Source organism: Glycine soja, chromosome 10, assembly GCF_004193775.1.
Source record: "Glycine soja cultivar W05 chromosome 10, ASM419377v2, whole genome shotgun sequence".
Taxonomy (NCBI): Eukaryota; Viridiplantae; Streptophyta; class Magnoliopsida; order Fabales; family Fabaceae; genus Glycine; species Glycine soja.
In genome coordinates, this window is record NC_041011.1 from 16726317 (window position 1) to 16754075 (window position 27759).

The 27759-nt window shown below is 40.3% G+C and overlaps 1 protein-coding gene across 1 annotated transcript; it reads right to left on the bottom strand.

The window, feature by feature from the left end:
* Window positions 1-1270: 1270 nt before the first annotated feature.
* Window positions 1271-27390, bottom strand: LOC114371473 (the record flags this gene model as incomplete). Its single annotated transcript, XM_028328899.1, has 4 exons — window positions 27076-27390; window positions 2317-2872; window positions 2075-2154; window positions 1271-1648 (listed from the first exon to the last, which is right to left on the bottom strand). Coding segments are annotated over exons 1-4 (1329 nt in total), but the record flags the coding sequence as incomplete, so codon positions are not given.
* Window positions 27391-27759: the final 369 nt, after the last annotated feature.

Consider the following 27759-nt stretch of genomic DNA (forward strand, 5'->3'; position numbering starts at 1 on the left):
GAGCCCTAAATACAAGGACCAAATATAATGACATCCTAGTCTAATATGTACAAAGATAATTGGACCCAACCTTGGCCCATGGGCTCAGAAATCTACCCTAAGGTTCATGAGAACCCTAGGGCCTTCTTCAGCAGCTCTAGCCCAATCAATCTTCTTGGAGCCTCTTGCTCATGGTTCTAGTGATTGGTCCCTTCCTAGGGAGGATTGCATCATCCCCTTCCCCTTGAAGAGGATTTGACCTCAAATCTGTTAGTTCCTCCTCCTCAATATCAGCTCCACCTGCAAAAGGAGTTAAATCAGAAATGTTAAAAGTGGTGCTAACTCCATACTCTTCTGGGAGGTCCAACCTATAGGCATTGTTATTGATCCTCTCCAAATCCTGAAAAGGTCCATCCCCTCTAGGGCTAAGCTTGGATTTCCTTTTAGTAGGGAATGTATCCTTCCTAAGATGGAGCCAAACCCAGTCACCCTCATTAAGAACTAGCTCTTTTCTTCCTCTATTGCCTTTAGTTGAATACACCTTTGTTTGGTTCTCTATTTGGTTCTTAACCCTCTCATGCAACTTCTTTACAAATTCTGACCTAGATTCCCCTTCTTTATGTATAAAAGAAGTGTCCAGTGGGAGGGGAATGAGGTCTAATGGTGTTAGGGGATTGAACCCATAGACAACCTCAAAAGGGGGCTGCTTGGTGGTTCTATGAACCCCCTTGTTGTAGGCAAATTCTACATGAGGAAGATACTCATCCCAAGACTTATGATTGCCTTTCAGAAGAGCCCTTAAAAGGGTGGATAAAGACCTATTCACTACCTCTGTTTGCCCATCAGTTTGTGGATGACAAGTGATAGAGAAAAGAAGTTTAGTTCCTAGCTTAGCCCATAAGGTTTTCCAGAAGTGGCTAAGGAACTTAGCATCTCTATCTGACACAATGGTCCTAGGCAAACCATGGAGTCTCACAACTTCCTTGAAAAAGAGTTTTGAGATGTGGGAAGCATCATCCACCTTGTGGCATGGTATAAAGTGTGCCATCTTGCTAAACCTATCCACCACCACAAAGATAGAGTCTACACCTCTTTGGGTTCTAGGAAGCCCAAGGACAAAGTCCATACTAATGTCTACCCAAGGTGCAGATGGGATGGGTAAGGGTGTGTATAGCCCATGAGGCATCACCCTAGACTTGGCTTGTAAACAAGCCACACACCTAGTGCAATGCTTATGGACATCTTTCTTCATATGAGGCCAATAAAACTTTTCTTTGAGTAAGACAAGGGTCTTGTCTATCCCAAAGTGGCCCATGAGCCCACCCTCATGGCTCTCTTTCACAAGTAATTTCCTAATGGATCCTTGGGGTATGCAAAGTTTTCCCTCTTTGAACAAATACCCCTCAGCCAAATAGAATCCATCTTGGGCCTTTTTCCCACAACTCTCATAAATGGGAGAGAAATGTTCATCTAAAGCATACAAGTCCCTAATATTATCAAATCCTAAAATTTGAGCTCCTAGGGAGCAAAACAATGTGTGTCTCCTAAAGAGGGCATCAGCTACCACATTTGTTTTTCCCTTTTTGTATTTGATAACATATGGAAATTGCTCTAGGTACTCTACCCATTTTGCATGCCTCTTGTTTAACTTGCTTTGCCCTCTAATGTACTTAAGTGATTGATGATCACTATGAATGACAAATTCCTTGGAAACAAGGTAATGTTCCCAAGTTTGGAGGGCTCTTATTAAGGCATAAAGCTCTTTATCATAGGTGGGGTAGTTAAGGGTGGCACTATGAAGTTTTTCACTAAAATAAGCAATAGGGTGCCCACCTTGTAACAATACAGCTCCAACTCCCACTCCAGAGGCATCACATTCTAGCTCAAAAGTTTTAGAAAAGTCAGGAAGAGCTAGAACAGGTGCCTTAGTAAGCTTTTCTTTGAGCAAAGCAAAGGCTTGCTCTTGTTTTTCACCCCAGGTAAATGCCACATTCTTTTTCACCAGCTCATTGAGAGGTGATGCAATTGTAGAGAAATTAGGAACGAACCTTCTATAGAAGCTTGCTAACCCATGGAAGCTCCTAATATCTCCCACACTTTTTGGGGTGGGCCATTCTTGGATGGCCTTGATTTTCTGAGGGTCCACTTGGACCCCATTTCTACCAACTACAAAACCTAAGAAAACTATATTATCTACACAAAAGGTACACTTCTCTATATTTGCATAGAGGGTGTTTTTCCTAAGGACTGAAAGAACTTGTCTGAGATGTCCTAAGTGATCATCTAGGCTCCTACTATACACTAAAATATCATCAAAATAAACAACTACAAATCTACCTATGAAATCCCTTAAGACATGATGCATAAGCCTCATAAAGGTGCTTGGTGCATTAGTGAGCCCAAAAGGCATCACTAGCCATTCATACAAACCAAACTTGGTCTTGAAAGCAGTTTTCCACTCATCACCCTTTTTCATCCTGATTTGGTGATAACCACTTTTAAGATCAATTTTTGAAAAGATATTGGCACCATGCAACTCATCAAGCAAATCATCAAGTCTAGGAATGGGGTGCCTATACTTTACAGTGATGTTGTTGATGGCCCTGCAATCTGTACACATTCTCCATGTACCATCCTTTTTGGGCACCAACAACACTGGCGCAGCACATGGGCTTAGGCTCTCTTGGACCCAGCCCTTCTCCAACAATTCTTTAACCTGAGACTCTATCTCCTTAGTCTCTTGAGGGTTAGTCCTATAGGCTGGCCTATTAGGAAGGCTTGCTCCTGGGACTAAATCTATTTGGTGTTCTATTCCCCTTAAAGGAGGTAGCCCAGGGGGTATCTCTTTGGGAAATATATCACCAAATTCATGTAAGAGTTCTTGGACCTTTGGGGGTAAGGTCTCAAATGTAGGAATTGTGGCAGTGCTAAGTGTTTCCCTTGATAGGAGAAGGTAGAAAGATTGTTTAAGAAGGAGTGCTCTTTTAATATCACCTTTTGTTGCAAAATGATTTTCCTTCTTAACAATCTTCTTGGAGGAATCCTTTCCCTCTTTTTCCTTCCCCCTGGCCTTTGAAGACAAGGCCTTACTATCCTTCTTTTTCTTTTGTTTTTCTAATTTTTCTTCCTCATCCCTCTTATCTTTCATAGTTAGTTGATCTTTGGCCACCTGTGAAGGTGTTTGAGGATGCAACACAAATTTAGTGCCAAGATGGGTGAGGGTAATCTCATTAGTTAGGCCATTATAAATGATCTTCCTATCAAATTGCCACGACCTTTCTAAAAGAATATGTCCTGCCTCCATGGGAACTATATCACAATTAACTTCATCCTTATATGTCCCAATGGAGAAAGGTACCTTCACTTGTTGGTTAACTATCATTTCCCCTTGCTCATTGAGCCATTGAAGTTTATAAGGTTTTGGGTGGGGAATGATAGTGAGGTTCAACTTGGAAACTAATCTTGTGCTACAACAATTGCAACAAGATCCACTATCCACAATGAGAGAACAAGTTTTATCTAAAATTTTGCATCTTGTATGAAAGATGTTCTCTCTTTGGGATTCAGATAGATCACAAGATTGACCTCCAAGGAGCTTTCTAACCATTAAGAGGTCACCTTCTTCATGGGGGTAGACTTCCTCACTAGACTCTTCTCCTCTTACTTCATCTTCACTTCCACTAGAGGAAGGGCAAGAAGTAGTCTCCTCTTGACTACTATAAATGTCTTGACCCCTCATGATCATGGTTTTCTTTGTGGGGCATTGAGAGGCAATGTGACCTCTCCCAAGACATTTGAAGCATTTAATGTTGCTAGTCCTTTCTTGGGAACTAGTCTTAGGGGTGTATTTCTCTATGGTCTTACCCTTATCTTCCTTGGGTTTTGAAGGTGCAGCCCCTAAAATTCCATGGGCTTGGTCCTTCCTTGGATATGAGTGAGAGCCATAAGATTTTGAAGATGGCTTTCTTTTAAGTTGTTGCTCCACTCTTATACAAAGTTGGACTAGCTCATCTAGGTCCCTATATGGAAGGAGTTCAACCTTGTCCCTCACTTCCATATTAAGCCCACTAAGGAACCTAGCTATGCTTGTTCTTTCCTCCTCGCTAAGTCCAGCTCTTAAAAGGAGTAGTTCCATTTGTTGTCTATATTCTTTAACACTCATACTCCCTTGTCTAAGCCTTTGGAGCTTGTCCATAAGCTCCCTTTCATAGTAGAAGGGAATGTGCCTCTTCCTAAGGGCACTCTTAAGGTCATTACTCTACTGGAGGATCCCCATGAATCCATCATTCTTTAACAAGGGAAGTCCACCAATAGAGGGCATACCCTTGAAAGCTAAGGGTAGCCAATGGAACTTTTCTCTCTTCGCTAATATGATGGCAAGCAAAGAGTTGTTCAACCTTCATTTCCCAATCTAAGTAGGCCTCAACATTATCTTTTCCGTGGAAATATGGGAGGCTAATGTTAACCTCTTGAGGCCTTCTATCCTTTTCTCTTCTTTGGGAGTGATGTTTAGTATGTGAACTATGACGCCCTCTATAATAGTCGCTAAGTTCTTCACTTAAACTCTTGCAAGAGTCATGACTACTATAGGAGGCATGTTTTTCTCTTTTCATTTCTTTCATTATTTTTCTTCTTTCTTCCTCTTATTTTCTCTCTTTCATCTTAACTTATTTCTTCCACTCTTTTTTTACATTTTTCTTTTCTCTCTTGTTTTTCTTTCCACAACTTAAGGGATCTCAACTCATCTAATATCTTATACAAGGGGTCCTTAGGAGTAGAACCCTCACCATTAACACTAGATGAAGAATGAAGACTCATGTTGGTTCCTAAGTTATGGTTCTTTCTTGTTGGGGGTTTGAAAACAAAAGGTAAAAGAAACTATGGTTGAAACTAGCCAAAATAACACTAAAAGAGGTGTGAAAGATAAGGTAAAAACTAATTGGTAAAAGGCAAGCTATCTAGGCGGTTTGACAATGGAGGGTAAAGGAAATAAGCTATGAAAATAAGCAAGAAATTAAAGTGCAAGAAATGCAAACTAGGCGGATCCTAAGAGTGTTTGGATGACCTCATTTAAGGTTCCCAACAAAACACTCACTATCCTAAGGGGAAATTGCCTAAAATTATTACACACAAATGGAAGTAGGGTGACCTAGCGGAGGCGCCCAACTTACTTCCAATGAAAGGCCTTTTTGTTACAAAATTTAAAAGCAAAGCAAATTGCCAATTACAAAATTACAAAGAAAAAAGTCCTCAATTGTGGTGGCTATTCTCTCTTTAGTGTTTCACTCAATTTGGAGTGCTTCTTAGTCCAATAGCTCTTAAGGTGGTTGGCCCCTTGCTTCTTGACTCAAATTCTTCAAGATATGGCACCAATCCTCCTTTCCAATTCCCTATATGGCAACTCACAAGCAAGGAAACAAAGAGACAAGCAATAACCAAAGACCAAAAAAAAAATTAAATGAAAGCTAAACCAATAGAGTTTTAACAAGACAAATTTCCAAGGATTATTCAACCATTAAAGCAATGAAAAGCACAAAAAAGCAAGCTAGGACTCAAAGAGAAACCTAGAATGGCTCTAGAGTAGAGTAGAAAAACTCTAAAAAAAAAGACTCAAGAAACCTCTAGTTTTGGCACTTGTTTTCACAATAATTTTCAATTGAAATTTCAGAACTAGGATTGGTATAAAATAGACACCAATTATAGAACAAATTTTGAGCCAAAACAACAAGCACACTTTCCTTTCACTTTTCTTTTTTTTTTCTTGGACACTGATTTTTCTGCCAACTTGTGAGATTTTTCTTATTTTTTCCTTTAATCCAAATCGCTTGTTTCTTTTTTTTTATAATTTTGGTCCAGATGTCTAGAAAATTCAGTAAGAGTTTCAGCTCAAAAAACGTAGTGACCAGTTCCCAGTAATTTATACAAGTTCGTATGTTCAAGCTGCCAGCACCAGCGATTTCAGCCTAGAAATCAAGAGTAGTGTTTATGTTGCTTAAGGCTTGGATAGTTACAATTTGTGTTTGCTTATGCTCAATTATCTTGAATAACACAATTAAAGAGAGCTTAAGACTTATTTTGATTCACAAATCCAGCCACAACTCAGCACCACAACTCAACTTCATCATAGGCATCATGTAGGAAACTTAAAAAGCAAAAAAAAAAAAAAAGTTCAAGAACAAGACTACTTCTAGGAATTGATTTAGAACATGTTATGAACTAAATATCATGCATGAATTAGACTCAAAATTCAAAAGATAGGCTAAGAATGACAAGAATACATGAACAAATGTATCTAGAATTCAATCAACAAAATAAAATTCAACACAAACTTAGAACATAATGTGACAATTACTATGACTAAATATGACTCTAAGACAACATGGATTAAGTGATTTACACTTAGATTTTTGTATTTTTTTTTTCTAATCAATATTTTGGAACAAAATTTAGATCTAAAGGTTCAGCACAAGAATATTATGAATGAAAATCGATAGAACCTAAAATCAACACAAAAACAAGATTCAAGAGTAGATCTACAAAATTTGAACCATAGAAATGCAAGAACTAGTGTAGATCTAAGATTTAATCGGTTTTTTTTTTTGAATCTACTCTAAACAGCACCAAACCACAAGATAATGGAGGATATACATGGAGAATAAGATGAAAAACAAGGATTTAAAGAGAATTCACCGAACAAAAAGATAGAGGAAGCAAAAGAACATCACCTAGATGAAGATGCTCTTGATACCACATGATGCAAGCTCCATTGGAGCTTGTAGGCCTAGTGTAACATCCTGGAAATTTCTACCCGAAATTTTTGGAAACGATGTATTTTGAATGATTATATATATATACGTATTATTCAGTGTATATGCATATATGTTCTTGGTAGAAATAGGAGTAGTGGGGGCAAGATACGCGGGTTAGGCTAATTAAGGAAGAGAAATCCATAACTGGGAGGTTGTGGGTTAATTCTTAATTAATTAGTTTAAAAATCATCGTTTTGCGTGCAACTTAGAATTTAACGAAACCAACCTCTGAACCATGCTCGGGGTTTTATTCTGAGCGTTTTGATATATATGTTGCGTACTTTCAAAAACTGGCCCCGACGGACGCAGAGAAACACGAGGAACTGGAACCAGAGAAACGACATGCAAACCGAGGCAGGATTTTAGCGTTTCAAAGGCCAGATTTTCCTCACTTTTGTGGCTGAGTATGGGTCACAATCAAAAGGGAAAGTGGGCCCTTCTTGCTCCACTCAAATGGAGACATGTGGCATAGTTTATAATAAAATAATAAGAAATGAGAAAAAAGCCTTTTTAAAATTAAAAAGCAACTCTCTCTCTCTCTTCACTCAGCCCCACACTTTTCAGACAGCTCTCTCTCTCCCTCACGTTGCCATTCTCTTCTTCTTCATTCTCCATTGAAGCTCCAAACAAAGCTTCAACCTTTGGCCATCATTTCTGCTCCAAATCGCGAAAGGAGAGCATTTTTGGAGTCGTGAAGTGCGTGTCTACGAGTGGGACTTCGAAATTTCAGGTTTGGGTGGACTTCTTTCTCCTTTGATTTTCGTGGGTATGGGGTTTTGGGAGATATGATGGGTAGTTTTGTTAGTTTTCTGCTTCATGATGGTTATTTGTGAAGACTCTTGTTGAAAGCTTGTTGAAATTGCCATGTTTGGATGAGTTAGACATACCCATTATGTTTTAGGGTTTTTGTGATGATGTTTGTGATGTTTATATGCTGAAATTGCTTATGGAAACTGATAGAGGTGAAGGGTAGAGTTAACCTAGGGTTAGAAAGTGAGAATGTGATGTTATGAGTGGAAAAAGAGTGAGGCTTTGAGAGATGGAAGGTTAAGTCTGAATTCTGTGGTAAATGGAGGTTAGAGTGAGTTAATCTTAGCTTGAAATGCCATTTAGGACTTATGAGAAAGGTTAGGCTGTGCTAGAGAGAAAAACAAATGACCAAAGTGAACCAAGAGCCATTTCTAGGGCAAAATTGGGTGTTGAGGAGTCAAATTGTGATTCGGTGGAATTTTAAGCGTAAATCCAGTTTGAGCAAGTTCAGATTGATGTTATGGACTGGTGTGAGGTGAGAGTTTGCTTCAAATTTACCTCATTCTAAATTTCACTTTTCAAACCTAGAAAACCCATTGAATTGAGGGGTGTTGGACACCTAGATTCTGTGTTGCTGTGCTGTAAAGCTTGACTTTGGTTTAGACACGATTGATACATGATTTAGGACTTGTAGGAATTGATTTGGGCAAGATTGGATGAGGGGAAGTGTGATTTTCGAAATCTGCACTTATGCAGAATTTTGCTGTCAAAATAGGTGCAGCAGGATTTTGGCTTGTGCAGAAAAATGCTTGTGTGTGGTTGGCTGTGGAAAGAGCAGTGCAGAATGAGTTCTGGATGTTTGCTAGTAGATCCCAACGGTCAAAATGTAGGCTTATGTACTATAGACTTTCAGTAAAATTTTGGAGTCGATCCAACGGTTAACGAATTGGATCGAAGGAATTGTTACTGGGGTCTTTAAGTGAGAAATGCTGTGATTTGGTTGGTGTTTTGGGCAGAGTTTTCTGCCTTTGCCCTGTTTTGCTTGGCTGTGATAGCTTGTGCTGTTTGAATGTTGTTTTGCTTGGATGTTGTGGAAGCTTGGGAGGATTGATGGGGACCCGGTGTTGAGAGAAACGAGGATAAGGGCTACGTGGGAGTACGTGAGCTCAGTTGGAGGTGGGCAACAGGGGATGGTGGGTTTATGCGCGCATTGTGGATGTGGAAAACTTGTTGTGCACCATCGCCCGACCGCCACCTAGTACCACATGTGATGGGTACCCCATAATCCTACAAGCTTGAGATGAGGAAGTGTTGAAGGGTGAAACTTCCTGCTTTTATTGTTGACCACAGAGTGGTACCTGAAGATATGTCGCGGGGGTCAGGAGACCTTGGGGACGTCAGGTGGGGTGCTATTGTCCAAAACCAAGTTTGACCAATCCCGACCCAACCCGGGCATAGTCGGTCAGTGAGAACCTGTGATGTACCTAAGCAGGCAAGCTCCTGGCAGTCAACAGATAAAAGGAACCAAGACCACAAAGCAAGGAGGCTTGTGGTGGCTGGCCAGCTGTGAACTTTGATTGATATGTGGGTTATGGCCTCTGGTAATCGATTACCAAGGGTGGGTAATCGATTACAAGGCTTAAAAATGAAGATAGGAGGCTAAGATGGTCTCTGGTAATCGATTACCAAGGGGTGTAATCGATTACCAGGCTTGAAAACGAGGTCAGGAAGCCATGAGGGCTTCTGGTAATCGATTACCAAGGGGGTGTAATCAATTACCAGGCTTAGAAAGGGGACTGGAACATTGTGGAGGCCTCTGGTAATCGATTACCAGCCTGTGTAATCGATTACACAGAGGGATGGGTCACTGGTAATCGATTACCAGGTATGTGTAATCGATTACACAGTGCATTTTTGCATATTTCATGTCGTGAGGCTGTGTAATTCAATTTTAGCCTCTGGTAATCGATTACCAAGGCTGTGTAATCGATTACCAGAGATGAAAAGCCTTAAGATACTCCTTTTAATTGCATGTAGTGGTTATAAGACGCATTGTGCGGCGGCATAGTAGATTCTTGTGAAAGAGTCTACCCCTTTCTCTTCTTTCTTGTAGATCGTGATGGCGGTGCAGCTAATCCGTGATCGAGTAGAGATGGAGTGCCTAGAGGGAGCTTGGGAGACCCTCGAAGGCAACACGAGGTGCCGATTTCGGGGCACCATTCGATTCACGGCTACTTCTTTGGTGCATCCAGATAAACCTGCACGGACGCTTCAGCGCACGGTGGAGTGGATACTACCCACACCTACACCATATCGTTTAGTGGAGCCCGTCCAAGTGATCGAGGTAACGTCATCCGAGGAAGACCCTGAGGAGGATCCCGAGGAGCTACCTCCTGAGCCTGCTGTGGATGCTCTTGACTTTCTAGAGGGCGATGAGGACCCACTTCCTGAGGTGGATCCTCCCGAGGAAGTCATGTTGGCATCTGAGGCAGATTCTACGGAGGATAGTGGCCCGGGGGAGATGGCGATTAGCAGAGGCTCTTCATTCTAGTGGACAGCTCTTTGGATTCGTTTTGTATACTTCTGAGGGTGGGTGTATCTAGGACTGACTGTTAGGTTTACTCTTTTGTTTTTGTATGGGTAGACCTGATGTATAGGAATTTGATGATTGTATACATGTGGCTAAAGCCACCATTATGGACACCTTTGCTCTGGATGACACTGTATTTTGTAAAACTCCCATATTTTGGACAGCTTTAAATGACGAATGCATTTATAATCGATCTTGTTATTTGAAAAGAAAGCATTAGCAACTTTATTTGTAAAAGAGTTTATCGACCGTATTTTATTGTTTTATTTTCATGTGACGACCTAAAGTAATGGCTGGTACATTCTTCCTTTTGAAACAGCAAAATAGTTTAGAGATTATGAGCGGTAAGAAAGAAATGACTCCGAATAGAGTTGTGAACTGGCCATTCAGGACTCTGTAGTGAGGATTTTCCTTCTAAACCTAGTTATGGTGAAAAGAGAAAGAAATGAAAAAGAAAAAGAAGAAAAAAAAATTACCATGGTTTTTGTTATTTAAATTATTACTATTAAACCAGTCATTAATTTAGGGATGCCACAAATGGTGGTATCAGAGCAAAAGTTGGATTCTATTGAACCTGTTATGGTCTTGCTGTGTGAATGCTGTGTATCTCTGAAACATGGAAGTAGGTTTCGGGGAGTGACGTTAAGTCACACATTGTGTGTATTTTTGCCTTCTTGTCTTGAGCATGGATGTGTGACTGATTCATAGGGTTGTTGTGTGTATAAGTATGTATAAAGAGAAGGATGTTGTTATAACTGTCATAGCCTGTGTGGTACACTCTCTCATTAGGATTTCTTGGGTACTAATAGTTTCCCTACAGGATAGGTATGGCAGGACGTGGTAGGGATCAGAACCGTGATGTCCTCGACCACATCACAGTTGTGCTGGAAACTCTAGTGCAGGAACGTGATGTGGAGCCGGCGGAGTATCGAGGACTCATGGCTTTCCGTAAGAACCACCCGCCAAAGTTCAGTGGAGACTATGATCCGGAAGGTGCTAGGTTGTGGTTAGCTGAGACGGAGAAGATTTTCGAGGCGATGGGTTGCCTTGAGGAGCATAAGGTCCTTTATGCAACTTTTATGCTCCAAGGGGAGGCCGAGAATTGGTGGAAGTTTGTGAAGCCTTCATTTGTCGCACCTGGAGGCGTGATTCCTTGGAATGCCTTCAAGGACAAATTCTTGGAGAATTACTTCCCGCGAGATCTTAGGAAGCGAAAGGCGAGGGAATTTCTGGATTTGAAGCAAGGAAACATGTCTGTTGGGGAGTACACGGCTAAGTTTAATGAGCTTCTGCAGTATTGGCCTCAATACCAAGATGCTCGGAATGAGGAAGATTTATGTGCTCAGTTTGAGAATGGGCTTCGGTTGGAGATCCAACAAGCGGTTAGTTATATGCAGATCACGGATTTTAATCAGCTGGTGACAAAGTGCAGGATTTTTGAAGATAAGATGAAGGAGAGGCAAGCTAGAGGCATTGGAGGACCTCAGAGAAACCATCCTTTTAGGGGGAATAGTAACAAGAGGATGAAGCCGTATGCTAGCAACAAGGGGAAGCAACCTATGGCTACCTCCAACATGAGCCAGTCAAGGGGGACTAGGGTACAGTGCTTTCAGTGTGGAGGACCGCATATTAAGAGAAATTGCCCACAGCTCCAGCAGACACAGGAGAGCCGTTGCTATATTTGTGGCAAGGTAGGCCATTATGCTTGAGAGTGTAGGGTGACCGGAAGACCGACGGTAACTGCCAATTCCAACACCGTCAATCGTGGACCCACTAATTCCACAAGGAGCGGTAATGTTAGAAACAACAACACTAGTGGTGGAAAACCAAAAGTACCCTCTCGGGTGTTTGCTATGAGTGGTTCAGAAGCGGCTGCCTCCGACGATTTGATACGGGGTAAGTGTTTGATTGCTGATAAACTGCTATGAGTGGTTCAGAAGCGGCTGCCTCCCCCTCTAAAATTTAATTGGATTGGGCTTCTACCAATTCAATTAAATTTATTTCCAACCACACACATCAAATATCCACTTAGTGCATGTGAAATTACAAAACTACCCCTAATACAAAAACTAGTCCAGGTGCCCAAAAATACGAGGGCTGAAAAATCCTATATTTCTAGGGTACCCTACCTACAATATGGAGCCCTAAATACAAGGACCAAATATAATGACATCCTAGTCTAATATGTACAAAGATAATTGGACCCAACCTTGGCCCATGGGCTCAGAAATCTACCCTAAGGTTCATGAGAACCCTAGGGCCTTCTTCAGCAGCTCTAGCCCAATCTTCTTGGAGCCTCTTGCTCATGGTTCTAGTGATTGGTCCCTTCCTAGGGAGGATTGCATCACCCTTCCTGGACCACTTCATAGGGAGCTTCTTCGTAGCCAATTCTATGTTGCCTCCTAGTAGCGCTTCTTTAACGTCTTGAGCCAAACACATGATGACTTATCGGTCATGGGCTTAGTACTTTTGCTTACCTTTGGCTTTGGACTTGGTCGCTTGCTAGTCGGCCACGGGTCATAGGCAATGCTCCAGCCTTTGTAGATGAGCTGAGGGGCTCTGGAGGTGGCGGCGGTGCGTCTGTTGCCCGCTGCCGACCATCCCTAGGCTGCTGTGGTGTCTCACCCTGGGCCTGCCTGGGGGCGCAATACTTCTTGATGAAAGCTCGATTAGTAGGGGGCCTGATGACCTTGCTGGGGGTGATAGACACTCTATAGAACTGACGGAGGCTCGTAATCAGAGCTGGAAACCCCAGGACCCTGTTGGACTTCTTCGAGTCCACTGGGTGTCTTGCGGGCACGATCCCTGCAAATAGTAGATGGCATTAGAGACCAGTTGAGCCATATGCATACTTACCTATGTCATGAGGGCATAAACCAGCTGACACTTCAGCAGGGGGAGATCGGAGTGGTGGTCACTGGGCAGAATGTTACTAAGTAGCAACATCATCCATGTGCCAGCGCATGATCCGCCCTCATCTCTTTGCAGCGATCTGGGCAAAATCTTGCCCTGATATGCATAGTAGTTGGGCGATAGCCTCCTCCTCTAGTTGTGCTCGCATAGTTGGCCGCCCTCCAAGATTAGGGGGTGGCCTAGGAACTGATAAAAGGAAACTACTAACCCCTCACCCAGGAGCACAAGCCTCGATTAAGCATTAAGGGCGGAGGACCTTGAGTTCTCTGAAGGTGCAGATGTAGAGCCCTCAGAAAGCGAGGACGTGTAGCCCTCTGAAGACGAGGACATGTAGTCCTCTGAAGGCGAGGACGTGTAGTTCTCTGAAGGCGAGGATGTGTAGCCTCTAAAGGCGAGGACGTGTAGCCTCTAAAGGCGAGGACGTGCGTCCCTCTGAAGGTGAGGAAGTGTAGCCCTCTGAAGGCGAGAAAGTGTAGCCCTCTGAAGGTGAGGACGTGTAGCCCTCTGAAGGCGAGGACGTGCAGCCCTTTGAAGGCGAGGACGTGCAGCCCTTTGAAGGCGAGGACGTGTAGCCCTCTGAAGGCGAGGGCATGTAGCCCTCTGAAGGCGAGGACGTGTAGTCCTCTGAAGGAGAGGGCATGTAGCCCTCTAAAGGCGAGGACGTGTAGTCCTTTGAAGGCGAGGACGTGTAGTCCTCTGAAGGCGAGAATGTGTAGCCCTCTGAAGGCCAGGGCATGTAGCCCTCTGAAGGTGAGGACGTGTAGTCCTCTGAAGGAGAGGGCATATAGCCCTCTAAAGGCGAGGACGTGTAGTCCTCTGAAGGCGAGGACGTGTAGTCCTCTGAAGGAGAGGACGTGTAGTCCTCTGAAGGCAAGGATGTGTAGTCCTCTGAAGGTGAGGGTACTAGTACCCAAGGGTCCAGCCTTATGAGAAAGCAAGAGATTGACTCATTGAGAAGGCCGATCATCCCAAATTCAAAAGATTGGACATTAGATTTAGGAAATCTATGCAGTTAACATGATTTTTGGGGATGCAGATGCATGCAACCTTTTTCTTGAAATGCGGTAAATGCGAACTTCGTATGCAACAATGCAATGTAATGGAAAGTTGTACAATGTTCATGACATTTTTTTCCCTATTTTGTGATTTTGATTTGAGTTTTTGGAAAATACAAATTGACTGTCCTTTTGAAAAAGGTGATAATTCATGCAACCTTATCCTATCTTTGCAAATCACTTCGGGAACTCCCTCAGAGTGTATGTTCTGTTTGATTTAGTCACTTGACAATTTTGGGGTGACGACAATGGAGCTGTTTAATCAATCCATTGAAATCCCATGGTTTGTTCCCCCTTTTTCATTTAAAAACATCGAGGCTCATGCATAGTGCCCCTCATTGCCCCAGTGTAGGGCTTTGAGGTATCAACCTTTGTCATGACCTTGTAGCAAGGAAGAAACTGTGCAGGTTCTCGAAAATGAATTTTCAAGGACAAGAAACATTTGAAGGATTTTTTCAATTGACAAATTAAGTCAAATTATTCCTATCCTTGATAACTCACATTCTCTCTCAAAAAAGACAAACTTTCAGGAATGATAAAATGAGGTCACATGAATGTCTGTACTTTATTTGAGACACAGCCAATCAATTTTTTTTCTTTTATTTTGAAACTCATTGTTTTGAACTTTACTCGTCGTTTTACAACACCCCCACCAATGTGCAAGACGAGTAATCTCTGATTTGGACGGTCTTGAAAGTAAAAAAAAAACTTAAGAGCACAGGTCGCTTGAGCCAACAAACCAATGGCTTACATTCACATTCCGGTGGAAGTTGAATAAGCAAAGATGTAATTGTGAGAGAATAAGAGAGAAAAGGATGCCAAATTTATCCATATTATTTAGCACTGTAACTGTGGTTTACAATAATGGCATAAACTTGAAAATCCTAATGAGTCATTAGAGACATCTAGCAACAACCTTCAAATTGCCCCATGTGTGGTATCGCTTGTGAATGTTAGGATTCACAAGCGTTTCTCCTCAAATTTCAGCCAGCCTACATCAATTAGACTTTGCACCTTATGCTTCAAGGTTATACAGTGCTCAATGGAATGTCCCGGCACTCCTCCATGATATGCACATGTTGCGTTTGAGTCGTATCCTCGGAAAAATGGAGGTTAAGGAACCTTGGCTGGGGTTATGGCTATCGATGAATTATCAAGTAGATATGGGAGCAAGTCAGCATAAGACACCAAAATTGGGGTGAATCCTATAGGCTTTTTGCTACCAAATTCCTTTTTGGTTGGTGTTTTGGCATCGGATGCGTGGCGGGTAGGCTTTGTGGTTGATTTAGGGATGACCTTTGTGGATGACTAGGTGGTGGGTAATGAGAAGAGCTGATATTGGCTGAGTAATGACATTGTTGGGCTGATGGGAAATTTGGCCATGTAGGAATGGCAACCTCAACATGGGTTCCTTCCTCATTCTCATCATCTTGATTTGCTCCAGTTTTCTCATTCATCAAAGCAGGATGATCAAATTTGCCTCTTTTCAGACCTGCTTCGATCCTTTTGCCGGCGAAGACCAAATCCGCAAAGCTTGAAGGTGCGTACCCCACCATTTTTTCATAGTAAAACACTGGTAATGTGTCTACTATTATTGTGATAATCTCTTTCTCCATAATTGGAGCTGCCAGATCTCTCCACCTTTGGGCGTATTCTTTGAAGGATTCGTGCCCCTTTTTGCACATGTTCTGTAGTTGCATCCTATTTGAAGCCATATCAGAATTGTATCGATACTGCCTAACGAATGCAACCATTAGGTCCTTCCAAGAATGGACTCGGGAAGGTTCCAAGTTAGTATACCAGGTGATAGTTGCCCCAATAAGACTTTCTTGGGAGAAATGTATCAACAGTTTCTCATCTTTTGTGTATGCCCCCCATCTTCCAACAATACATCTTTAGATGGTTCTTGGGGCAAGTAGTCCCCTTGTACTTGTCAAAGTCCAGCACCTTGAACTTGGGAATGACCCCGTTTGGGTACTAGGAACAACTCTTCCATGTCAATAAAGGCAAAATCTCTGCCTCCTTCAATGGCCCTGAGCCTTTCCTCTAGATGATCCAACTTTTCCCATTTCTTCGATAACAGGAGGGATTTTACCCACTATGGAATGCAAGGGTGGTGGTTGGGGGCAAAATTGAGGGCCCTCCAAAGTGTTTTGCAGGGGTATACCACCAACTGCTTGCCCTTTAGTGGCATATTCGAGGCAAGGCTCGAAGTCGGCTAGATTGTGGTGAGGTATTTCATATGTCTCCCCCATGGGTTGAGAGACATGTGCATGATGAGGTTGTCGGATCTCAATGAGTATGGGAGCGGAGTTATTGACATCCTCATCGGGAGTGTATGCCACATTGGGTGGTGTATACTTGGGAGCCAACCCATATGGTGGGAAGGCGTGCTCATTTTGAATTTGCACATCATGGGGGTCGCCTGTACTTCCCAAATCTTTGCCTACCATATCTGAGGTTGGATGATTCATTTGGTTGAGGCCAGATGGGGGCGTCAGGTTCACCTTAGCAACAGCGCTGGTAGCGGCAACTGCAACCGCATTGGCTTCTATTATGTTCTTCATGCTCATCATGGCCTCCATCATTGTGGCCATTTGCTCTTTCATGGCCTCCATGTCGGCCTTCATCTTCTCTTGCAACTCCTTTACTTCACCCATTACTATAGCTCTAGCACAGGTTCGGTAAGGGCACCGTAAAGCGTGTTCTTTTCTTTTTTATAACAATGGTTAACTTCATTTTTTTTCCAAGGAAAGAATGCAATGGACAATGCAACCAATGAAAAGCATGGATGTATGCGAATGATACACAGTTGAAGTATTGCGAATTTTTACACAGGACATTGGGTTGGATCAATTTAGATTTTCAACATGGTCCATGACATCTTGGTTAAAGTGAAACTGGAAGTAACAGGGACATCAACAGTCCTAAATGTGTTTGGCAGTAAACAAAGTAGTGATGTAACTTGATTCACCTTTTGCCCTAATTTGCAAGTTAGTTACTTCCATACTTGACCTTGACTTGATGAACCTTTTCTAGAAAGCATGAGCTTGGTTCAACCCTAAAATCCAAGGAATGGAAATTTTGATTGTCAATAATTTGACAACATTTCACAGAGATGAATGACTCGAGCATACTTAAGCTATGCATGGAAAATGTAATTATGAAATTGAGATGCCCGAAGAAACATCTTTTCTTAGTTAACCATCCATTAGGTACCATGTTCAATCATTTTATTTTTAAGTGAAACGGGTTTATGATCCCAACATGGTTGGCTCATGGTACCGAACATATGCAACTAAGAATGCAACGTGAATTTTCATGCTTCCTTTTTTGTTTTTGTTTTGTAGAGGAAAATGCAAGGATCATGCATGAGTGAACATGAAAACAAATGGTATGCAAAAAACATGTTAGATGCAGATGCATGGTGATGAAGTGACTTATGCAAAATGCAATGCATGAATATGGTAAGTGACAAATGCAGGAACGATATGTCCATTACGATGCCATGAAGAGATGCTTATGTGGTGCATGATATGAATGCATTTACGGACACGAGAGATCGAAAAATTGTTTCTTCTTACTTGTGCATTTGGCGGTGCAGTGCCCCATGTGTGTAGTTAAGAAGGTGATATGGACCTTCCGGCATCCCGTGACAAAAGACGAGACCATACAATGCATGTGTGACGACATGATGTAGATGCGCAAAAGCGCAACAGGGAGATGTACATAGCATGGCAATATCCTCAAATAATCATACAACAAAGGTGTACATGACATTTAGGTTAAATGCATGGCAGTGTTTAAAAGGCATGCAACGTGTTCACTTCGTGCCCCTATTTTAGGGACTTAAACGGGAGGAACTAAAAGGCTTTTAGTGATAATTCCCAAGGTGGTCATATCTCTCTTGATGGTTTGTAGAGGTATCATCCCCTTCGAAAAAACATATTGCGGCAGTAGGGACTACCAGCAACAACATGTTATCAAAGAGAAAAACTCTAGATGAGGGTTCACTGTTATCAAGCAAGTCGGAGATCCAACATGACCACAAATTCACCTCCACTCCTTATGTTCCCATGGACCTGGGTATAAGGCCCCTTTTCAACTCACCATGTGTACAAATAGTGTTGGTGTTTGTGTGGATCAAATGAATAAATATCTATCTCATGCATACATTTCAAAAACATGCTAAAAGCATCAAAGAGTTATATACAAGAACGTAAGAGAAATAAAAGGAAACCGACAAAAGAGTAAGTCATGATATTGCACGAGATTAGAAGGCCTAACTCTCTAAAAATAGTCCCCAGCGGAGTTGGCAACTGTCGCAACCTACCCTTCTGCAGGAGGGCGACGCGAGGCTCACGGGTGCGTCTTCCAAGAAAAGAAAATGCGCGGAGTCGCCACCAACGTTTATTTGAGGAAAACGTTGGAAAAACCAGAAAAGGTTTGGTCTACGAACTTTAAGTGTGAAAGGTTCGGGAGTTGTTTTTACGCACGGGGAAGGTATTAGCACCCCACGCGTCCATCACAAGGGACGACAACCTTTAAACAAGTGTGCAAATATGACTTCAAAATGTTTTATTTTCCCTTTTTTTTTATGTCTTTTTGTGTTTTTGTGCTTTTTATGTTTTTTGTATTTTTTATCTTTTTGTGGTCGGCAAGGGTGTTTCCCTCGCTCCTACGTATCCTCAATTGCGATGAGGAAATCAGACCTACGTAGTTCTTTTACAACTTAACGTTGGTTAAGTTGTTTTTATCTTTTTTTCGCAAGATATATTTTAACCGAACAAGATGTTAGATAAATGGCCTCAGATATCTTATGAAGGAGGGGTTGAATTAAGATATCACAAACTTTTTCCTAATTAAATTCTATTTTGATTTTAACCCAAATCCCAAAATTCCTTTCAAAATGAATTCCTAAATAATTATGCAAATTAAACTTATTGAATAGAAGCAATAAGCAATAATAAATAAAAGAGTTTAAGGGATGAGAAAATGGAAACTCAGATTTATACTTGTTCGGCCACACCCTTGTGCCTACGTCCAGTCCCCAAGCAACCCGCTCGAGAGTTTTACTATCTTGCAAAAGCCCTTTACAAGTTCTGAACCACACAAGGACAACCCTTCCTATGTGTTCAGATTGCTTTACAACAAGAGACCCTCGGTCTCTTAATCCCTTTTCAGAAATAAGATGAAGAGAAGAAGAAATCTCTCTTGAAAGAGATATATTGAACAATGGAGCACTCAAATAATTCCTTATTGAATTGCAAGTGTATTGGCCAAGGAATTTTTAAGAGGATAAGACAATTTTTCTTTTGAGAGGATAAGACCTTTTTGTTCTGAAAAACTATTACCAAATTCGTGTTCCAAGTCACATATAAATAGACCCTTGATGGTCATTCAAAAACCATTTGAACAGATGTGACTCTTGGAAATTATTTTCTGAAAATCTCCTCTGGTAATCGATTACAAGATTTGGGTAATCGATTACAGGCTTTAAAATTTGAATTAAAACATTCTGTAGCTGCTGGTAATCGATTACCATCCATGTGTAATCATTACACATTGTAAGATTTGAATTAAAATTTCTAATGACTGTTGTAAATATTTTCAGCTGCTGGTAATTGATTATAATCCTCATGTAATCGATTACATTCTTTCAAAAGTATTCAAAATCATTTTAAAAACATTTCACGAAGTGTTTTGGCCACTGGTAATCGATTACATCTTCTGGTAATCAATTACCAGAGAGTAAATCTCTTGTAAAAACATTTTAGCTTAAATTCATTGGCCAAACCTCTTGCTGTTTCAACTTGGAATTCCCTTCCTAAATCTCTAGAGTTTTTCTTGATGATGTATCTTGAATTTCTTGGATTCTTATCTTCAATTAAACTTGAGAAGCGCATGATCCTCTTGAATTAAACTTGAGAAACACATAATCACATGGCATCATCAAAACATCAAAGTCTTTGCTTCTACAATAGAGTCATTTAAGGCGTTGGACCATTAAACGATCTTTTGATTTTTGGAAAAGAGAGAAACGTTAAGGCGTTGGACCATTAACGATCTCTTGGGGTGGTCGACAAAAGCGGGGCTTTTGTTCCTATGTATCCACAATTGCGATGAGGAACTCATACCTACGTAGTTCTTGCAAAAGCGGTAAAGTTATGTGTTGATTTTATACTTTTGAACGGTCCATGTTAACCGATAAAAGCAAAGAGGACCGTTTAAGGCATTGGACCGTAAAATGGTTTCAAGTGATTTTTGCGGACAAAGCTTGATTTGTGAGTTGATTTTAGCCTTAGTTTCACTTCGGTTATTAGTCAATTCATTCAACGAAACTTCCAAAGAAAAACGTCTGATTGAGTTTTTTGATTATTTTATTCAAAGATATTTTGATTATTTTATTATTATTTTGCTTTTTTTGGTTTAACCGAGGTTACAGCGTGAATGATCGGTTAGATTTTGCTTTAATAGTGATTAAAGGACATTACAACACAAATGATCGGTTGAAATTCATCTTATCATTTATTAGGCGAGATAACAGCTTAAATAAAACAGTTAAAGCACGTTAAAAACAAAAGAAAAGAAAATCAAAAGTGAACAAGATGAACATAGACACGAGAGACCGAAAAATCATCTCTTCTTACTTGTGCATTTGGGGGCGCAGTGCCCCATGTGTGCAGTTAAGAAGGTGATATGGACCTTCCGGCTTCTCGTGACAAAAGACGAGACCAACATACAACGCATGCGTGACGACGTGATGTAGATGCGCAAAAGTGCAACAGAGGGATGTACACAACATGGCAATATCCTCAAATAATCATACAACAAAGGCATACATGACATTTAGGTTATATGCATGGCAGTGTTTAAAAGACACGCAGCGTGTTCACTTCGTGCCCCTATTTTAGGGACCTAAACGGAAGGAACTAAAAATCTTTTAGTGATAATTCCCAAGGTGGTCATATCTCTCTTGATGGTTTGTAGAGGTATCATCCCCTTCGAAAAACATATTGCGGCAGTAGGGACTACCAGCAACAACATGTTATCAAAGAGAAAAACTCTAGATTAGGGTTCACTGTTATCAAGCAAGTCGGAGACCCAGCATGACCATAAATTCACCTCCACTCCTTATGTTCCCATGGACTTGGGTATAGGGCCCCTTTTCAACTCACCGTGTGTACAAATAGTGTTGGTGTTTGTGTGCTTCAAATGAATAAATATCTATCTCATGCATACATTTAAAAAACACACTAAAAGCATCAAAGAGTTATATACAAGAACGTAAGAGAAATAAAAGGAAACTGACAAAAGAGGAAGTCATGATAGTGCATGAGATTAGAAGGCCTAACTTTCTAAAAACAGTCCCCAGCGGAGTTGCCAACTGTCGTAAGCTACCCTTCGGCAGAAGGGTGACGCGGGGCTTATGGGTGCATCTTCCAAGACAGGAAAATGCGTGGAGTCGCCACCAATGTTTATTTGAGGAAAACGTCGGAAAAATCGGAAAAGGGGTGGTCTACGAACTTTAAGTGCGAAATGTTTGGGAGTTGTTTTTATGCACGGGAAAGGTATTAGCACCCCACGCATCTGTCACAAGGGACAACAGCCTTTAAATAAGTGTGCAAATATGACTTCAAAATGTTTTATTTTCCCTTTTTTATGTCTTTTGGTGTTTTTATGATTTTTATGTTTTTTGTATATTTTTATCTTTTCGTGGTCGACAAGGGTGTTTCCCTCGCTCCTACATATCCTCAATTGCGATGAGGAAATCATACCTACGTAGTTCTTTTAGAACTAAACGTTGGTTAAGTTGTTTTGATCTTTTTCCGTGAGATAGATTTTAACCGAAAAAAATCATTTAAGGCGTTGGACCATTAAGTGATCTTTTCATTCTTTTGAAAGGAGAGAAACATTAAGGCGTTGAACCATTAGTTATCTCTTGATTGTGAAATTGGTTTTGAAAGGAGAGAAACGTTAAGGCGTTGAACCATTAACGATTTGTTGGGGTGGTCGACAAAAGCCGGGCTTTTGCTCCTACGTATCCTTAATTGCGATGAGGAAATCAGACCTACGCAGTTCTTGCAAAAACGGTAAAGTTATGGGTTGATTTTATGCTTTTGAACGGTCCATGTTAACCGATAAAAGCAAAGAGGATTGTTTAAGGCGTTGGATCTTAAAACGGTTCTAATTGACTTTTGCGGACAAAGCTTGATTTGTGAGTTGATTTTAGCCTTAGTTTCACTTTGGTTAGTAGTCAATTCATTCAAGGAAACTTCCAAAGAAAAACGTCCGATTGATTTTTTTGATTATTTTATTCAAAGATATTTTGATTATTTTATTATTATTTTTTCGAGATATTTTGATTATTTTATTATTATTTTGCTTTTTTTGGTTTAACCGAGGTTACAGGGTGAACGATTGGTTAGATTTTGCTTTAACAGTGATTAAAGGACATTACAACACTAATGATCGGTTGGAATTCATTTTATCATTTATTAGGTGAGATAACGGCTTAAATAAACGGTTAAAGCACGTTAAAAACGAAAGAAAAGAAAATCGAAAGTGAACGAGATGAAGATGAAAACAAACAAAACAAGAAGTGAATTGAAAGTTTTGGATTCAAAACACTTACCGGTTGAAGAGCGAAGAACGAACGAAGAACGGAGGAAAATCTTCATAGATTTGCTCATGGAAACGTCTCGGAAGCGTTACAGAAGCACTTCGATTCTATTTTTCTTCATGGAAACATGTTTTTTTACCCAAAATAGCCAAAATGCATGGCCTAGGGGTCATGAACCTTTTTTAAATAGCCCCCCTTCTCTCCTATTTATAGGGAAAAAGGGAGGTGCTTGCCGCCCAGAGGCTTCTTGAGGAAGATTTCTGAGCGCACCCCAATTACTAAGTTCACCCTCCCTTTTCGTACTTTACGAAAAAGTTACGGAAGCCTTATGGAAGTGTTTCGGATTTGATTTTCCTCTTTTTTTCTCTTCCCTTTCACCAATATTAAGTGAAATATGCTTACCCAAGGTTTTCAGAAATTTTACGGAAGCCATGGAAGCCCAGAAACCATTTTTCAACAAAACGTGGAGGAGCTTGCCGCCCAGTTGCTTCCTCCTTAGGCAACCCAACTTCCAAAATGTTCCGGAAGGGACTAGATTCAAATTTCTATTTACACCTATATCTTGATAAGTTCAACCCCTATTTTTGTGTTTTTGCCTGTTTTCTTTCCGAAATCTCACGAAACTTTACGAATTCCACCGCGATGAGTGTTAAGCCTTCCGAAGCGATCAACAATGGTCCCCGAACAAAATTAGGGTATGAAAATTTATTTACACACACCCCACTTTGCTAAATACACTCCCGTTTTCGTGTTTTTGACCGGTTTCTTCCCGAAACATCTCGGAGCTTTACGGATTTCACAACGATGGGTGTTAAACATTTTGAGGTGGTCAAACGAAGGTCGCATGCCGACAAACAATGGTCCCCGGACGGAATTAGGGTATGACAGAGTCCAAAAGTTGTTTCTGGTAAATTGGTGAAGGGCTTCTTCCATAATAATGATCCAATCATCATCTATCAGAGCTTCTTCTATGGTCCTGGGCTCTATTTCAGACACAAGAGCACATGAAGCAAGATCTTTGAATGATGATCTGATTTAGACTCCTTCAATCTAATCTCCAATGATCTATTCTTGTGGATGATGGTGGACAAACTTACAGTCCTTTGTCTAAGGCTTATGATCTAAAAATTCTTCAGTATGAGGAATAATTTCTTCAAACTTTAATCTCTCTTTCTTTAGGATGGATAGACAATCCTATCTACATATCTACAAAATCATCCTCAAGATTTGATAGTTTCTTATCAAACGTTAGTCCATCATTAAATTAACATGAATAGATTCTTCTACAACTAAGTTCTAGTGTTAAAAATCCTATATGCTTTAGATGTATCAGAAAAGCCAAGAAAAATCCCTTTGTCCACTCTAGAATCAAACTTAGTAAGTTGATCTTTAGTGTACAAGATAAAACACTCACATTCAAATGGATGAAAGTATGAAATATTGGGTCTTCTTCCTCTCATAATTCATAAGGGGTCTTTTTTATCAATGGTCTAATCAATATTATGTTCTAAACATAGCATGTTGTATTAATTACTTATGTTCGTAAGTGTTTAGGAAGTGAGTTTTTACAGAGTATAGTTCTAGCCATCTCTTGCAAAGTTCTATTTTTCTTTCAACTATCCCATTTTGTTGAGGTGTTCTCGGTGAAGAAAAGTTGTGGAAAATACCATTCTTTTAATAGAATGATCTGAACTAAGCATTTTGAAACTCAGTTTCATGGTCACTCCTGATAGAAGAACTGCAAAAGTCTTTTTTGTTTTAACTCTTTTACAAAATATTTTAAAGACCTTGAAACACTCGTGCTTATGAGCAAGGAAGTATATCATGGTATATCTTGAATAGTCATCAACTATGACAAAGTCATACTTCTTCTCTCCAGACTTAACGTTCTAGTTGGTCCAAATAGATCCATGTGAAACAACTTGATGCAATCCTACCCCCCAAGGGCATTGGATAGAAGACTCCATGAAGATTGAGCCAAAGATGCAAGAGAAGGCCCTAGGGTTCTCATGAGCCTTAGGGTAGATTTCAGGCCCATGGGCTAAGTATGAGCCCACTTATCTTCGTACATATTAGATTAAGGTTTCATTAATTTTGGGTCTTGTATTTAGGGCTCCATAATGTAGGTAGGGTGCCCTAGAAATATAGGATTTCTTAGCCCTTGTATTTTAGGGCACCTAAACTAGTTTTTGTATTAGGGGTAGTTTTGTAATTTCACATGCACTAAGTGAATATTTGATGTGTGTGGTTGGAAATATAATTGAATTGGTAGAAGCCCAATCCAATTAAGTTTTAGAGGGGGAGGTGAGCATTTGCTTACTACACCCCATTGCCACATCATATAGTCACACTTTGTGCATGTCCTTCATGCTTTACATGCCTCATGACACCTAAGCACACTTAGTGGAGAATCTTGGAATTGATCTTGGATTAGTGGGATGAACCATAACTAAAATTCACTAATCATAATTAGTGAAATTTTGTCTCCACAAATTCAAGTGAAAATTTGAATTGAAATTCAAATTTCCCTCCAATTTTGTGTGACACCTAGGCTATAAATAGAGGTCATGTGTGGTCATGTGTGTGCATTTTTTTAACTTGGATCATTTGAATATTAAACTTCAAATTTCAGAGGTCATTTAGAGCACAAAATTTCGTGCTCTTCTCTCCCTCTCCCTTCATTCATCTCCTTCTTCCTCCAAGCTCTTATCCATGGCCTCCTATGGTGGTGAGCTTCTTCTAGACTCATCTTCTCCTTGAAGTGGCGTCTCCTCTCTCTCTTCCTTCTCCATTTCGCTGCCATTCATCTTCCAAGAAGCAAAGGAATCCATTGTTGAAGAAGATCCTAGGCCTACAAGCTCCAATGGAGCTTACATCACTACAAGCTCCAATGGAGCTTACATCACAACTGTAATGGCCTGGAAGTGGAAACAACATCTTTAGATTTAAAAGAGGTTTTGATTTGTTTCCTTTGCTGACATTTTTCACAAAAAATATGAGTTTCTAACATATCTTGGGCAATACTTTGACTAAATCCTTTTTGGATGGTTTTGAAATATGTTTTAATTTGACATGCCCAAGTCTTTTATGCCAAAGCCATCTCTCATCTTCTCTGGATAGCAGACATGCTACATTTTGTTGACTAAGATCTATCATATCAACTCATACAAACTATTGTGTCTTTTGGTAGTAAAGAAAGACTTGACATCTTCTATCTTGACTATACACTTGTCTTTGTTAAAGGAAACAATATCACCACTATAAAAAAAAATTGACTTATGCTAAGTTATACTTAAGAACTTCAACATATAAGACGTTGTCTATAGAGGTTACAGAGTGAATATTAACTTTACCTATACTAGAGATCTTTCCCTTACCTATGCCTCCAAAGGCATTTGCTCCTCCTTCATGTGGCTTTATAGGGATGTTGATGGAATTTCAAAAGAGTGGTAAGTGTCTTTGAACCTTCCAGGAACTTCCCAAAGTCATTAGTAAAACATGATACTTCTTCCCTTATTTTTTCAACAATGGAAGTTTCATTAGTCTTACTAGGCTCAGACTCTCTTCTAGATTTTGAATCTTCTTTTTCAAATCCTCATTTGATTTCTTTATTTAGTGTTTTTAGAAGCAAAAGCTTTGAATTTTTCTTTAAAATTTTTACAAGAGAAATCACATCATTGTTATGAAGAAAAACATCATAAGGCATATCTTCTTCATCGTCTAATGAAGCATAGGAAAAGGTATCAGATTCAGGACAGGTTTTTACGTCGACCTTATCATCTATATCTTCCAAGAGACAAATGTTGGCTTGTTCATCACTTGAACTATTACTCTTCTCATTGTCTGAGTCATCCCAGGTGACCTTATCATCTATATCTTCCAAGAGACAAATGTTGGCTTATCATCTATTTATTCTTCTTTAGTTGGGGACATTTAACCTTCATATGTTCAAGCTTTCTGCACTTAAAGCAAATAATCTCATTGCTTTCCTCCTTGTTCTTATTTTTGAATCTAGAACCTTTATGTTTGGAGGAATGTTGAAACTTTCCCTTTGAATCCATCATCTCTTTGAATTTCTTGGACATGAGAGTCACTTCATTATTTGTGGATCCATTAGAGTTGCTTGATCCATCATATTCCTGCATCTACACTTTTAGAGTTTTGGACAAGCTCTTCTTTTCTTCTCTTCTGAAACTTTTCTCTTCAAACTTGAGAGCAATAGAATTCTTCTTTTGCAAATGCTCCCTGTTTTGAAGGTGGACTTCATGGACTCTAAAGATGCCTAACAACTCATCCTATGCAAGAATTTTTTATATCTCTTGTTTTTTGGATAGTTGTGGTCTTGGGTTCCCACACCTTGGGAAAGCTATCCAGCCCTTTCAAGTTTATCTGATCCTTGGAGTACATATGTCCAATAGTCCCTAGATTGTTTAGAAGAACTTGAAGTCTTCTAAACATGCCATCCACAAACTCTCCATCTTTCATGATGAATCTTTCATAACGTCTGGTTAGAGTCATGACTTTCCTCAATTTGACATCTTCAGTGTCTTCATAGTTTATGCTCAATGACTCCCAAATCTCTTTAGCAGTTCTCAATTTGTAGATCTTTTTGTACTTATTTTTTGATTGGGCACATGTCAAAGTATATTTGGCTTTAATGTTGAGCTCCATAATGGTCAGATCGTCATCTGTGCATTCAACTTCAGGTCCGGTAATGGTAATATCCCCATTGGTGATGATAAGCCAAATTCTATACTAGGTGGACTCAATGTAGATCTCCATCATGTCCTTCCAGTAGAGGTAGTCTTCTCCAGCAAAGCCTGTGGTCTTGTTAGAGATGTTTCATTAGTGACGAACTAACGTTGGTTATTTTTCATCTGGATCTTTTCCTCTACACACTATTAAGTGCTCAACCCTTAGAGGCAAAACTCTGATACAAAACTATAAAAGCAAATAACACAAGAAGGGAGGTTGAATTGTGTTTTTAGAAATTTATAGATTTTATTAAGAATGTAAAACACTTTTATCGTCTGATGACAA